The following is a 13,542-nucleotide window of genomic DNA, read 5'->3' as shown; positions in this document are numbered from 1 at the left end:
CGGTCAGTCTTAGCCTCTAGCTGTAGGAGTTAGTCGGTCAGTCTTAGCCTCTAGCTGTAGGAGTTAGTCGGTCAGTCTTAGCCTCTAGCTGTAGGAGTTAGTCGGTCAGTCTTAGCCTCTAGCTGTAGGAGTTAGTCGGTCAGTCTTAGCCTCTAGCTGTAGGAGTTAGTCGGTCAGTCTTAGCCTCTAGCTGTAGGAGTTAGTCGGTCAGTCTTAGCCTCTAGCTGTAGGAGTTAGTCGGTCAGTCTTAGCCTCTAGCTGTAGGAGTTAGTCGGTCAGTCTTAGCCTCTAGCTGTAGGAGTTAGTCGGTCAGTCTTAGCCTCTAGCTGTAGGAGTTAGTCGGTCAGTCTTAGCCTCTAGCTGTAGGAGTTAGTCAGTCAGTCTTAGCCACTAGCTGTAGGAGTTAGTCGGTCAGTCTTAGCCTCTAGCTGTAGGAGTTAGTCGGTCAGTCTTAGCCTCTAGCTGTAGGAGTTAGTCGGTCAGTCTTAGCCTCTAGCTGTAGGAGTTAGTCGGTCAGTCTTAGCCTCTAGCTGTAGGAGTTAGTCGGTCAGTCTTAGCCTCTAGCTGTAGGAGTTAGTCGGTCAGTCTTAGCCACTAGCTGTAGGAGTTAGTCGGTCAGTCTTAGCCACTAGCTGTAGGAGTTAGTCGGTCAGTCTTAGCCTCTAGCTGTAGGAGTTAGTCGGTCAGTCTTAGCCTCTAGCTGTAGGAGTTAGTCGGTCAGTCTTAGCCTCTAGCTGTAGGAGTTAGTCGGTCAGTCTTAGCCTCTAGCTGTAGGAGTTAGTCGGTCAGTCTTAGCCTCTAGCTGTAGGAGTTAGTCAGTCAGTCTTAGCCACTAGCTGTAGGAGTTAGTCGGTCAGTCTTAGCCTCTAGCTGTAGGAGTTAGTCGGTCAGTCTTAGCCTCTAGCTGTAGGAGTTAGTCGGTCAGTCTTAGCCTCTAGCTGTAGGAGTTAGTCGGTCAGTCTTAGCCTCTAGCTGTAGGAGTTATTCGGTCAGCGAGCTAGCCAGCTAACGTTAGCTAGTAAACAGTACACTTGAAACTTGACATTAGGTTTATGCAGTTTTACTACACAATACTTATTTTTTTTTTAAGCCGCGTTTGACACGATTACCTAGACATACTGACCAGCTCCAATAGACAGACGTGTGCTATATGGCAGACCAATCCAAACTCATCTCTCTGCATGTCCAGCCCACTCATTATCTAGCAGGAAGGTTGCTCTGTTTTTCTGTGGCTAAACCAACTAGGCTCGTAACTGAACAATTTTATTCGTATTTACAGATGGCATACAAGTTTGATATTAAGGCACATGAAAGTTCACATGTTCCAGAAGGCATTTCTGCCAAAAAAAACACATTTTGATAAAAATTTATTTTTTACATTCAAACGGCTCTCCTGTGAAGTCGTGACTTGCGACAGTTTACTGAATCAGGTCACTAATTAGCCCCCATGTAATTAGTTAACTCTCCTTCATTGTTTGGTGAAAAAGATAAGAGAAAATATTGTTTAATTAAATCAACACCTTTCTCGAATATTGAAACGGAAGGAAGTGGTCATAATGAATATTTTCTGTAATTTGAGTGTCATTGTTTATAAATTCGAAACAGAAATACCTTATTTACATAATTATTCAGACCCTTTGCTAAGAGACTCGAACTTGAGCTCAGGTGCATCCTGTTTCCATTGACCATCCTTGAGATGTTTCTAAAACTTGATTAGAGTCCAGGCACATATCTGGGGAAGGGCACCAAAACATTTCTGCAGCATTGAAGGTCCCCAAGAACACAGTGGCCTCCATTATTCTTAAACGGGATAAGTTTGGAACCACCAAGACTCTTCCTAGAGCTGGCCCGGCCAAACTGAGCAATCGAGGGAGAAGGGCCTCGGTCAGGGAGGTGAGCAAGAACCCGATTGTCACTCTGTTTGACCTCTAGAATTTCTCTGTGGAGATGGGACAACCTTCCAGAAGGACAACCATCTCTGCAGCACTCCACCAATCAGGCCTTTATGGTTGAGCGGCCAGATGGAAGCCACTCCTCAGTAAAAGGCACATGACAGCCCGCTTGGAGTTAGCCAAAAGGCACCTAAAGGACTCTGACCATGAGAAACAAAATTCCATGGTCTGATGAAAGCAAGATTGAACTCTTTGGCCTGAACGCCAAGCATCACGTCTGGAGGAAACCTGGCACCATCCCTACGGTGAAGCATGGTGGTGGCAGCATCATGCTGTGGGGATGTTTTGTCAGTGGCAGGGACTCTCCAAATACAGGTGTGACAATCTTGTAGCATCATACCCAAGAAGACTTGATGCCAAAAGTGCTTCAACAAAGTACTGAGTAAAGGGTCTGAATACTTATGTAAATGTGATATTTCAGTTTTTTTTTGTTTTTGTTTTTTATAAATTAGCAAACATTTCTAAACTTGTTTTTGCTTTGTCACTATCGGGTATTGTGTGTAGATTGATGAGGGGAAAAAAACAATTCAATCCATTTTAGAATAAAGCTGTAACAAAAAAGTGAAGAGGTCTGAATACCTTCCGAAGGCACTGTATGTCTATGGTGTATTTACTATGGGTGTGTGTGTGTGTAAATGATGTATGTACTATGTAGGCACCTGAGCTGAGCCATAGGGGAGACAAGGCCTCTACCACCCCACTAGGGAGGGGGGGAATGTAGCCGGTTTTGTCCCTCTACTATGTTTCTGAAATCACCATCACCCACTAATTAACTTGTCATTTCTGCAGATTAAATGTTTGAGCTGCTAATGAATCAATATTTATCGTTTGAATTAGCTATGACATAGCCAATGAATATAGAGCACAACTTTCGATTTCATCCCCATCTCAAAACAAAATGGTTTTGACCATTTGGAAGTGTTTAGTGAGCTTCTTTTGTACTCCAGCTTTGACCTCGCAAAAGCGATTCCTCGTTACGAAAATATCAACTTTACCCTGTATATCTATTTAATAAAACTATTGCTGATGGCGAACCTGAACAATGGAAATAAACTATTGTAAGCCACGTAAAACAGGTATAGCCAGATCAGTTGTGTTTCCGGTAGCTTACTTTTATTCTGGTAAAATAACATTTTTGAAAATGACATAGGTTGTTGTCACTCAACCAATAAAGCCTAATATATCGGGCAAGGTCAGGAAGAGGCCGCCCTACTCGCTTTGGCAGCGCGGATCTGGGCACAGTTTGACTAGGCTACTGATTTTCCCTAGGTTGTTCTGCATGCAAAATTACAATGACTGTCAACACAGTTACATGCTTAGCTCGACGCCAGAGGAGATCAAGTATTTTTGTAAGGAAGAAGGTAATATGAATTTGAAATTGGTAATGTTTGAATCGGTTTTGGGGTCCACAAAGCATCTTAAACATTGAAATCAATGACTGATGCGCATCGGTGAATTGTTACATACCTATTAGTTAGTCAGTCTTAACCTCTAGCTGTAAGAGACAGAAAGATAGATAGATGGACAGACTTAGCATTTAGCTTTAAGAGTTAGTCTTACCCTCAAGCTGTTTTGGATAGTTAGTCTTACCCCCTCTAGCTGTAAGAATTAGTTTGTAATAGTTGTTCAGTAAGTCAGTCTTACCCCCTCTAGCTGTAAAGGTTAGTCAGTCTTACCCCCTCTAGCTGTAAAGGTTAGTCAGTCTTACCCCCTCTAGCTGTAAAGGTTAGTTAGTCTTACCCCCTCTAGCTGTAAAGGTTAGTTAGTCTTACCCTCTCTAGCTGTAAAGGTTAGTCAGTCTTACCCTCTCTAGCTGTAAAGGTTAGTCAGTCTTACCCCCTCTAGCTGTAAAGGTTAGTCAGTCTTACCCCCTCTAGCTGTAAAGGATAGTCAGTCTTACCCCCTCTAGCTGTAAAGGTTAGTTAGTCTTACCCCCTCTAGCTGCAAAGGATAGTCAGTCTTACCCCCTCTAGCTGTAAAGGATAGTTAGTCTTACCCCCTCTAGCTGTAAAGGTTAGTCAGTCTTACCCCCTCTAGCTGTAAAGGATAGTCAGTCTTACCCCCTCTAGCTGTAAAGGATAGTCAATCTTACCCCCTCTAGCTGTAAAGGTTAGTCAGTCTTACCCCCTCTAGCTGTAAAGGTTAGTCAGTCTTACCCTCTCTAGCTGTAAAGGATAGTCAATCTTACCCCCTCTAGCTGTAAAGGTTAGTCAGTCTTACCCCCTCTAGCTGTAAAGGTTAGTCAGTCTTACCCTCTCTAGCTGTAAAGGTTAGTCAGTCTTACCCCCTCTAGCTGTAAAGGTTAGTCAGTCTTACCCCCTCTAGCTGTAAAGGTTAGTAAGTCTTACCCTCTAGCTGTTAGATTAGATAGACGGTAAGAATGACTAAGTAACTCTCACAGCTAGAGAGGGTAAGAATGACTAACTAACTAGCTGTTAGTAATAGTTGTTCAGTAAGTCAGTCTTACCCTCTAGCTGTAAGAGTTAGTAATAGTTGTTTATTAAATCAGTATTACCCTTTAGCTGTAAGAATTAGTTATATAGCAATAGTTGTTTAGTAAGTCAATCGTAAGTCAGTCTAGCTGTAAGAATTAGTAAGTTGGTCTCACCCTCTAGCTGCAGCAGCTCACAGGCATCAGATTGGTTGTCTGTTGGATCTGCACTCTGGATCATGTGCAGCAGCTGGTCCATTTTCTCCTGGTGAGGAAAAAGAACCAAATAGAACTTCAGTAGAGCTTTTTTTATAAAAGGAAGTAAAACATTACAACTATAATAGTATACACTGAGTATCCCAAACATATGGAACACCTTCCTAATAGAGTTGTGCCCCTTTTGCCGTCAGAATAGCCGCCATTCGTCGGGCCATGGACTCTACAAGGTGTCGAAAGCGTCCCACAGGGATACTGGCTCATGTTGACTCCAATACGTCCTAGTTGTGTCAAGTTGGCTGGATGTCCTTTGGGTGGTGGACCATTCTTGATACACAGGAAACTGTTGAGCATGGAAAAACCAGCAGTGTTGCAGTTCTTGACAAACCACCTTCTGGCACCTACTACCATACCCCGTTCAAAGGCACCTACTACCATACCCCGTTCAAAGGCACCTACTACCATACCCCGTTCAAAGGCACTTAAATCTTTTGTCTTGCCCATTAACCTTCTGAATGGCACATATACACAATCCATGTCTCAAGACTTAAAAACACTCTTTAAATTTGTCGCCCCCACTTCATTGAAGTGGATTTAACAAGTGACATCAATAAGGGCTCATAGCTTTTAGTTGAATGCATTGTTGTACTAGGTATCCCCTTTCCCTTTCACCTGGATAGTCTATGTCATGGAAAGAGCAGGTATTCTTAATGTTTTGTATACTAAGTATATATACACTACATGACCAAAAGTATGTGGATACCTTCTCGTCGAACATCTTATTCCAAAATCATGGGCATTAATATGGAGTTGATCCCCCCTTTGCTGCTATAACAGCCTCCACTCTTCTGGGAAGGCTTTCCACTAGATGATGGAACATTGCTGCTATAACAGCCTCCACTCTTCTGGGAAGGTTTTCCACTAAATGTTGGAACATTGCTGCTATAACAGCCTCCACTCTTCTGGGAAGGCTTTCCACTAGATGTTGGAACATTGCTGCTATAACAGCCTCCACTCTTCTGGGAAGGCTTTCCACTAGATGTTGGAACATTGCTCCTATAACAGCCTCCACTCTTCTGGGAAGGTTTTCCACTAAATGTTGGAACATTGCTGCTATAACAGCCTCCACTCTTCTGGGAAGGCTTTCCACTAGATGTTGGAACATTGCTGCTTTAAAACAGCCTCCACTCTTCTGGGAAGGCTTTCCACTAGATGTTGGAACATTGCTGCTATAACAGCCTCCACTCTTCTGGGAAGGCTTTCCACTAGATGTTGGAACATTGCTGCTATAACAGCCTCCACTCTTCTAGGAAGGCTTTCCACTAGATGTTGGAACATTGCTGCTATAACAGCCTCCACTCTTCTGGGAAGGCTTTACACTAGATGTTGGAACATTGCTACAGGGACTTGCTTCCATTCAACCAGAAAAGCCTTAGTGAGGTCGGCACTGATGATGGCCATTTAGGCCTGGCTCGCAGTCGGCGTTCCAATTCACCAAAAAGGGGTTAAATGGGATTGAGGTCAGGGCTCTGTGCAGGTCAGTCAAGTTCATCCACACCGATCTCGACAAACCATTTCTGTATGGACCTCGCTTTCAACATGACAATGCCCCACTAGGAAAGGGCCTTCCCCAAACTGTTGCAACAATGTTAGAAGCACAGAATTGTTTAGAATGTCATTGTATGGTGTAGTGTTAAGATTTCCCTTCACTGGAACTAAGGGGCCGAACCATTGTTCCTCCTCCACCAAAGTTTACAGTTTGCACTATGCATTTGGGCAGGTCGAGTTCTACTGGCATCTGCAAGGTGGTGAAGCGTTATTCATCCCTCCAGAGCCTTTTCAATGCTCCAGAGTCCAAAGGCGAGCTTTACACCACCCCAGTAGACGCTTAGCATTGGGCATGGTGATCTTAGGCTTGTGTGCGGCTGCACGGTCATGGAAACCCATTTCATGAAGCTCCCAACGAACAATTATTGCACTAACGTTGCTTCCAGAGGCAGTTTGGAACTAAGTAATGAGTGTTGCAACCGAGGACAGACGATTTTTATACGCAATGCGCTTCAGCACTAGGACTTCCCGTTCTGTGAGCTTGTGGCCTACCACTTTGCGGCTGAGCCGTTGTTGCTCCTAGACGTTTCCACTTCGCACTTACTGTTGACCGGGGAAGCTCTAGCAGGGCAGACATTTTACGAACTGACTTGTTGAAAAGTTGGCATCCTATGACGTTGCCACGTTGAAAGTCACTGAGCTCTTCAGTAAGGCCATTCTACAGCCAATGTTTGACTATGGAGATTGCATGGCTGTCTGCTCAGTTGTATACACCTGTTACAGGTGTGGCTGAATTAGCCGAATCCACTAATTTGAAGGGGTGTCCACATACTTTTGCATATACAGTGCATTCGGAAAGTATTCACACCCCTTGACTTTTTCCACATTTTGTTACGTTACAGCCTTATTCTAAAATGTATTAAATAAATAAAAAAATCCTCAATCTACACAATACTTCATAATGACAAAGCGAAACCAACTTTTTAGAAATGTTAGCAAATTTATTACAAATAAAAAATAGATACCATATTTACATAAGTAAGCTTCAACGCCATACAACACTCCTTCACTCATGCTGCCAAACATACCCTCCTAAAACTGACTATCCTACCGATCCTTGACTTTGGCGATGTCATTTTCAAAATAGCCTCCAACACTCTAATCAGCAAACTGGATGTAGTCTATCACAGTGCCATCCGTTTTGTCACCAAAGCCCCATATATTACCCACCACTGTGACCTGTATGCTCTCGTTGGCTGGCCCTCGCTTCGTATATTCATCGCCGAACCCACTGGTTCCAGGTCATCTATACGTCTTTGCTAGGTAAAGCCCCACCTTATCTCAGCTCACTGGTCACCATAGCAACACTCACCCGTAGCACGCGCTCCAGCAGGTATCTCTCACTGGTCATCCCCAAAACCAACACTTACTTTTGCCGCCTTTCCTTCCAGTTTTCTGCTGCCAATGACAGGAACGAATTTCAAAAATCACTGAAGCTGGAGACTCATATCTCCCTCACTAACTTTAAGCATCAGCTGTCAGAGCAGCTCACAGATCACTGCACCTGTACATAGCCAATCTGTAAATAGCACACCCGACTGCCTCATCCCCATATTATTACCTACCCTCTTGCACCCCAGTATCTCTACTTGTATATCATCATCTGGCACAAACCCTACGGTGAAGCATGGTGGTGGCAGCATCATGCTGTGGGGATGTTTCACCGCGGCAGGAACTGGGAGACTAGTCAGGATTGAGGGAAAGATGAACTGAGAAAAGTACAAAGAGATCCTTGATGAAAACCTGCTCCAGAGTGCTCAGGACCTCAGACTGGGGCAAAGGTTTACCTTCCAACAAGATAACGACCCTAATCACAGCCAAGACAACACAGGAGTGACTTCGGGACAAGCCTCAATGTCCTTGAGCGGCCAGCCAGAGCCCGGACTTGAACCCAATCGAACATGTCTAGAGAGATCTGAAAATAGCAGTGCAGCAAAGATGCCCAACCAACCTGACAGAGCTTGAGGATCTGCAGAGAAGAATGGGAGAAACTCCCAAATACACATGTGCAAAGCCTGTAGAGTCATACCCGAGAAGACTCAAGGCTGTAATTGCTGCCAAAGGTGCTTCACCAAAGGAAATAGTAAACAGTATGTTTTTTATATTTTATAAATCTGCAAAAATGTATAAAAAAAATACTTTTGCTTTGTCATTATGGGGAAGATTGATGAGGGAAAAACCCAAATTTAATCAATTTTAGAATAAGGCTGTAATGAACAAAACGTGGAAAAAGTCAAGGGGTCTGAATACTTTCCAAATGCACACACACAGTCAAGTCTTAGAACACCTCCTCATTTAAGGATTTTTCTTTATTTTTATTATTTTCCACATTGTAGAATAATAGTGAAGACATCCGAACTATGAAATAACACATATGGAATCATGTAGTTACCAAAAAAGCGTTAAACAAATCAAAATATATTTTATATTTGAGATTCTTCAAAGTAGCCACCCTTTGCCTTGATGACAGCTTTGCACACTCTTGGCATTCTCTCAACCAGCTTCATGAGGTTAGCTTGAATGCATTTCAATTAACAGGTGTGCCTTGTTAAAAGTTCATTTGTGGAATTTCTATTCTTCTTAATTCGCTTGAGCTAATCAGTTGTGTTGTGGCAAGGAGGGGTGGTTTACAGAAGACAGCCCTATTTGGCAAAAGACCAAGTCCATATTATAGCAAGAACAGCTAAAATAAGCAAAGAGAAATGACAGTGCATCATTACTTTAAGACATGAAGGTCTGTCAATACGGAACATTTGAAGAACTTTGAAAGTTTTTTCAAGCGCTATGATGAAACTGGCTCTTATTTTTTTTATTTTTTTTTATTTCACCTTTATTTAACCAGGTAGGCTAGTTGAGAACAAGTTCTCCTTTGCAACTGCGACCTGGCCAAGATAAAGCATAGCAGTGTGAACAGACAACAACACAGAGTTACACATGGAGTAAACAATAAACAAGTCAATAACATGGTAGAAAAAAAGAGAATCTATATACAATGTGTGCAAAAGGCATGAGGAGGTAGGCAATAAATCGAATAATTACAATTTAGCAGATTAACACTGGAGTGATAAATCATCAGATGATCATGTGCAAGTAAAGATACTGGTGTGCAAAAGAGCAGAAAAGTAAATAAATAAAAACAGTATGGGGGTGAGGTAGGTAAATTGGGTGGACTATATACCGATGGACTATGTACAGCTGCAGCGATCGGTTAGCTGCTCGGATAGCTGATGTTTAAAGTTGTTGAGGGAGGTAAAAGTCTCCAACTTCAGAGATTTTTGCAATTCGTTCCAGTCGCAGGCAGCAGAGAACTGGAAGGAAAGGCGTCCAAATGAGGTTTTGGCTTTAGGGATGATCAGTGAGATATACCTGCTGGAGCGCGTGCTACGGGTGGGTGTAGCCATCGTGACCAGTGAACTGAGATAAGGCGGCACTTTACCTAGCATAGCCTTGTAGATGACCTGGAGCCAGTGGGTCTGACGACGAACATGTAGCGAGGGCCAGCCGACTAGGGCATACAGGTCGCAGTGGTGGGTCGTATAAGGTGCTTTAGTAACAAAACGGATGGCACTGTGATAAACTGCATCCAGTTTGCTGAGTAGAGTATTGGAAGCTATTTTGTAGATGACATCGCCGAAGTCGAGGATCGGTAGGATAGTCAGTTTTACGAGGGTATGTTTGGCGGCGTGAGTGAGTGAAGGATGCTTTGTTGTGAAATAGGAAGCCGATTCTAGACTTCATTTTGGATTGGAGATGCTTAATGTGAGTCTGGAAAGAGAGTTTACAGTCTAAACAGACACCTAGGTATTTGTAGTTGTCCACATATTCTAGGTCGGAACCGTCCAGGGTGGTGATGCTAGTCGGGCGTGCGGGTGCAGGCAGCGAACGGTTGAAAAGCATGCATTTGGTTTTACTAGCGTTTAAAAGCAGTTGGAGGCCACGGAAGGAGTGTTGTATGGCATTGAAGCTCGTTTGGAGGTTAGATAGCACAGTGTCCAAGGAAGGGCCAGAAGTATACAGAATGGTGTCGTCTGCGTAGAGGTGGATCGCCCGCAGCAAGAACAACATCATTGATGTATACAGAGAAAAGAGTCGGCCCGAGAATTGAACCCTGTGGTACCCCCATAGAGACTGCCAGAGGACCGGACAACATGCCCTCCGATTTGACAAACTGAACTCTGTCTGCAAAGTAGTTGGTGAACCAGGCAAGGCAGTCATTAGAAAAACCGAGGCTACTGAGTCTGCCGATAAGAAAAGACTACTAAAGGACACCAATAATAAGAAGAGGCTTGTTTGGGTCAAGAAACACGAGCAATGGACATTAGACCGATGGAAATGTGTGCTTTGGTCTGGAGTCGAAATTGGAGATTTATGGTTCCAACCGCCGTGTCTTTGTAAGACGCAGTGTGGGTGAACGGATTATCTCCGCATGTGTATTTCGACTTAGACCGTGGAGGAGAAGGTGTTATGGTGTGGGGGTGATTTGCTGGTGACACTGTCAGTGATTTATTTAGAATTCAAGGCACACTTAACCAGCATGGCAACCACAGCATTCTGCAGCGATACACCATCCCATCTGGTTTGCACTTAGTGGGACTATCATTTGTTTTTCAACAGGACACTGACCCAACACACCTCCAGGCTGTGTAAGAGCTATTTGACCAAGAAGGAGTGTGATGGAGTGCTGCATCAGATGACCTGGCCTCCACAATCCCCCGACCTCAACCTAATTGAGATGGTTTGGGATGAGTCGGACCACAGAGTGAAGGAAAAGCGGCAAACAAGTGTTCAGCATAAGTGGGAACTCCTTCAAGACTGTTGGAAAAGCATTCCAGGTGAAGCTGGTTGAGAGAATGCCAAGAGTATACAAAACTGTCATCAAAGCAAAGGGTGGCTATTTGAAGAATTTCAAATATAAAACATATTTTGATTTGTTTAACACGTTTTTGGTTACTACATTATTCCATATGTGTTATTTCATAGTTTTGATGTCTTCATTATTATTGTACAATGTAGAAAATAGTAAAAAATTAAGAAAAACTCTTGAATGAGTAGGTGTGTCCAAACTTTTGACTGGTACTGTACATAAAGCTGTAGAATAAAGCTGTAGTACCTCGTCTATGTAGACCGGTTCAGGCTCAGGCTCTATGCTCTCCACCTGGACCTCCTCACTGAATTGTACTGTCTTCTTTTCTGTCTTCACTGTGGACACAAGACAGTCAGGGGGACAGTAAGGGGGACATGGAGGCAGTCATGGTTTTATATTTTTAACCCCTATTATATCTGGTAAATTGTCTGAGAACACATTCTCATTTACAGCAACAATCTGGGGAATAGTTACAGAGGAGACATGGAGACAGCCAGGGGGACAGTGTGTGTGTGTCAGGTTTTCCGTTAAGAGGTAATAGGCGGCTTTTGGCAGATTATAAAAAACAAATTGGCTCCTGCCAATTGTCCAGGAAGAAGTCTAAATTGCGAAACACTGCTTTTTAGCCTATTAGTTGATGGAAATACCAGTTAAATACATTTCACTGGGCATGCTCATCAGTCTATAGGTAAATTTCCATAATTTAGTGGAATTAAATTGGTGCATATGTATATTCGTTACATGACTCTTATTCATCACACAGGCACAGCATTCAGATACATGTCAGACAGCACGAGAGCTGCTGCATCTCAAACTGCTAATTGGTTGGATGTTTCCAGCCAAATCATTGCGCAACAATTCTAAATGCAATCCCGTGTTGAGCTACTATTTGTATTTCTCAAGTGGTGATTGAAGTGTGCTTCCCATTCCCCATTCAAATTTATAGGCAACGGAAGGCAGCCTTCCTCAGCGCATCACACACCACTTTGCAATGAGCTGGAGGTTTTTACCTTGCTTCGAAGTTGCCTAGCCAAAATCAGACCATATCCATGGAGGTAATTATTTAAAAAAATACTCCCACATGCCATTGAAACCAATAGTCCATTATTTTATAAAGACTCCATATGCCATTGAAACCAGTAGTCTATTATTTTATAGACTTCATATGCCATTGAAACCAGCATTTTTATAATGCTCTATAGGTTTCCAAATCAATGTTATTTTCATATTAGCGTCCCATGCTAGTTGATGATAATCCTAGTCATATTAGCAACCCATGCTAGTTGATGATAATTCTAGTCATATTAGCATCCTATGCTAGTTGATGATATTCTTAGTCATATTAGCATCCCATGCTAGTTGATGATAATCCTAGTCATATTAGCAACCCATGCTAGTTGATGATCATGCTAGTCATATTAGCAACCTATGCTAGTTGATGATCATTCTAGTCATATTAGCATCCCATGCTAGTTGATGATAATCCTAGTCATATTAGTAACCCTGCTAGTTGATGATAATCCTAGTCATATTAGCAACCCATGCTAGTTGATGATAATCCTAGTCATATTAGTAACCCTGCTAGTTGATGATAATCCTAGTCATATTAGCAACCCATGCTAGTTGATGATCATTCTAGTCATATTAGCATCCCATGCTAGTTGATGATAATCCTAGTCATATTAGCAACCCATGCTAGTTGATGATAATCCTAGTCATATTATCAACCCATGCTAGTTGATGATAATCCTAGTCATATTAGCAACCCATGCTAGTTGATGATAATCCTAGTCATATTAGCAACCCATGCTAGTTGTTGATAATCCTAGTCATATTAGCAACCCATGCTAGTTGATGATAATCCTAGTCATATTATCAACCCACGCTAGTTGATGATAACCCTAGTCATATTAGCAACCCACGCTAGTTGATGATAATCCTAGTCATATTAGCAACCCACGCTAGTTGATGATAATCGTAGTCATATTAGCATCCCATGCTAGTTGATGATAATCCTAGTCATATTAGCAACCCATGCTAGTTGATGATAATCCTAGTCATATTATTCAACCCATGCTAGTTGATGATAATCCTAGTCATATTAGCAACCCATGCTAGTTGATGATAATTCTAGTCATATTAGCATCCTATGCTAGTTGATGATATTCTTAGTCATATTAGCATCCCATGCTAGTTGATGATAATCCTAGTCATATTAGCATCCCATGCTAGTTGATGATAATCCTAGTCATATTAGCAACCCATGCTAGTTGATGATCATGCTAGTCATATTAGCAACCCATGCTAGTTGATGATAATCCTAGTCATATTAGCATCCCATGCTAGTTGATGATAATCCTAGTCATATTAGCATCCCATGCTAGTTGATGATAATCCTAGTCATATTAGCAACCCATGCTAGTTGATGATAATCCTAGTCATATTAGCAACCCATGCTAGTTGATGATAAT

The 13,542-nt window shown here is 42.5% G+C and overlaps 1 protein-coding gene across 1 annotated transcript in view; it reads right to left on the bottom strand.

Annotated features, from left to right (window-relative positions):
- The window catches only part of stam (signal transducing adaptor molecule (SH3 domain and ITAM motif) 1), a 55,644-nt gene that overhangs the window by 16,827 nt on the left and 25,275 nt on the right, over positions 1-13,542 (bottom strand). The window contains exons 9-10 of the mRNA XM_071360627.1: positions 11,318-11,406; positions 4,561-4,648 (exon numbers count right to left, since the gene is read on the bottom strand). Of these exons, the coding sequence (XP_071216728.1) occupies positions 4,561-4,648; positions 11,318-11,406 (177 nt within the window). The remainder of the gene's footprint in view (positions 1-4,560; positions 4,649-11,317; positions 11,407-13,542) is intronic.

This window comes from Salvelinus alpinus, chromosome 23, assembly GCF_045679555.1.
Source record: "Salvelinus alpinus chromosome 23, SLU_Salpinus.1, whole genome shotgun sequence".
Lineage (NCBI taxonomy): Eukaryota > Metazoa > Chordata > Actinopteri > Salmoniformes > Salmonidae > Salvelinus > Salvelinus alpinus.
This window is presented reverse-complemented; position numbering and strand designations above follow the sequence as displayed.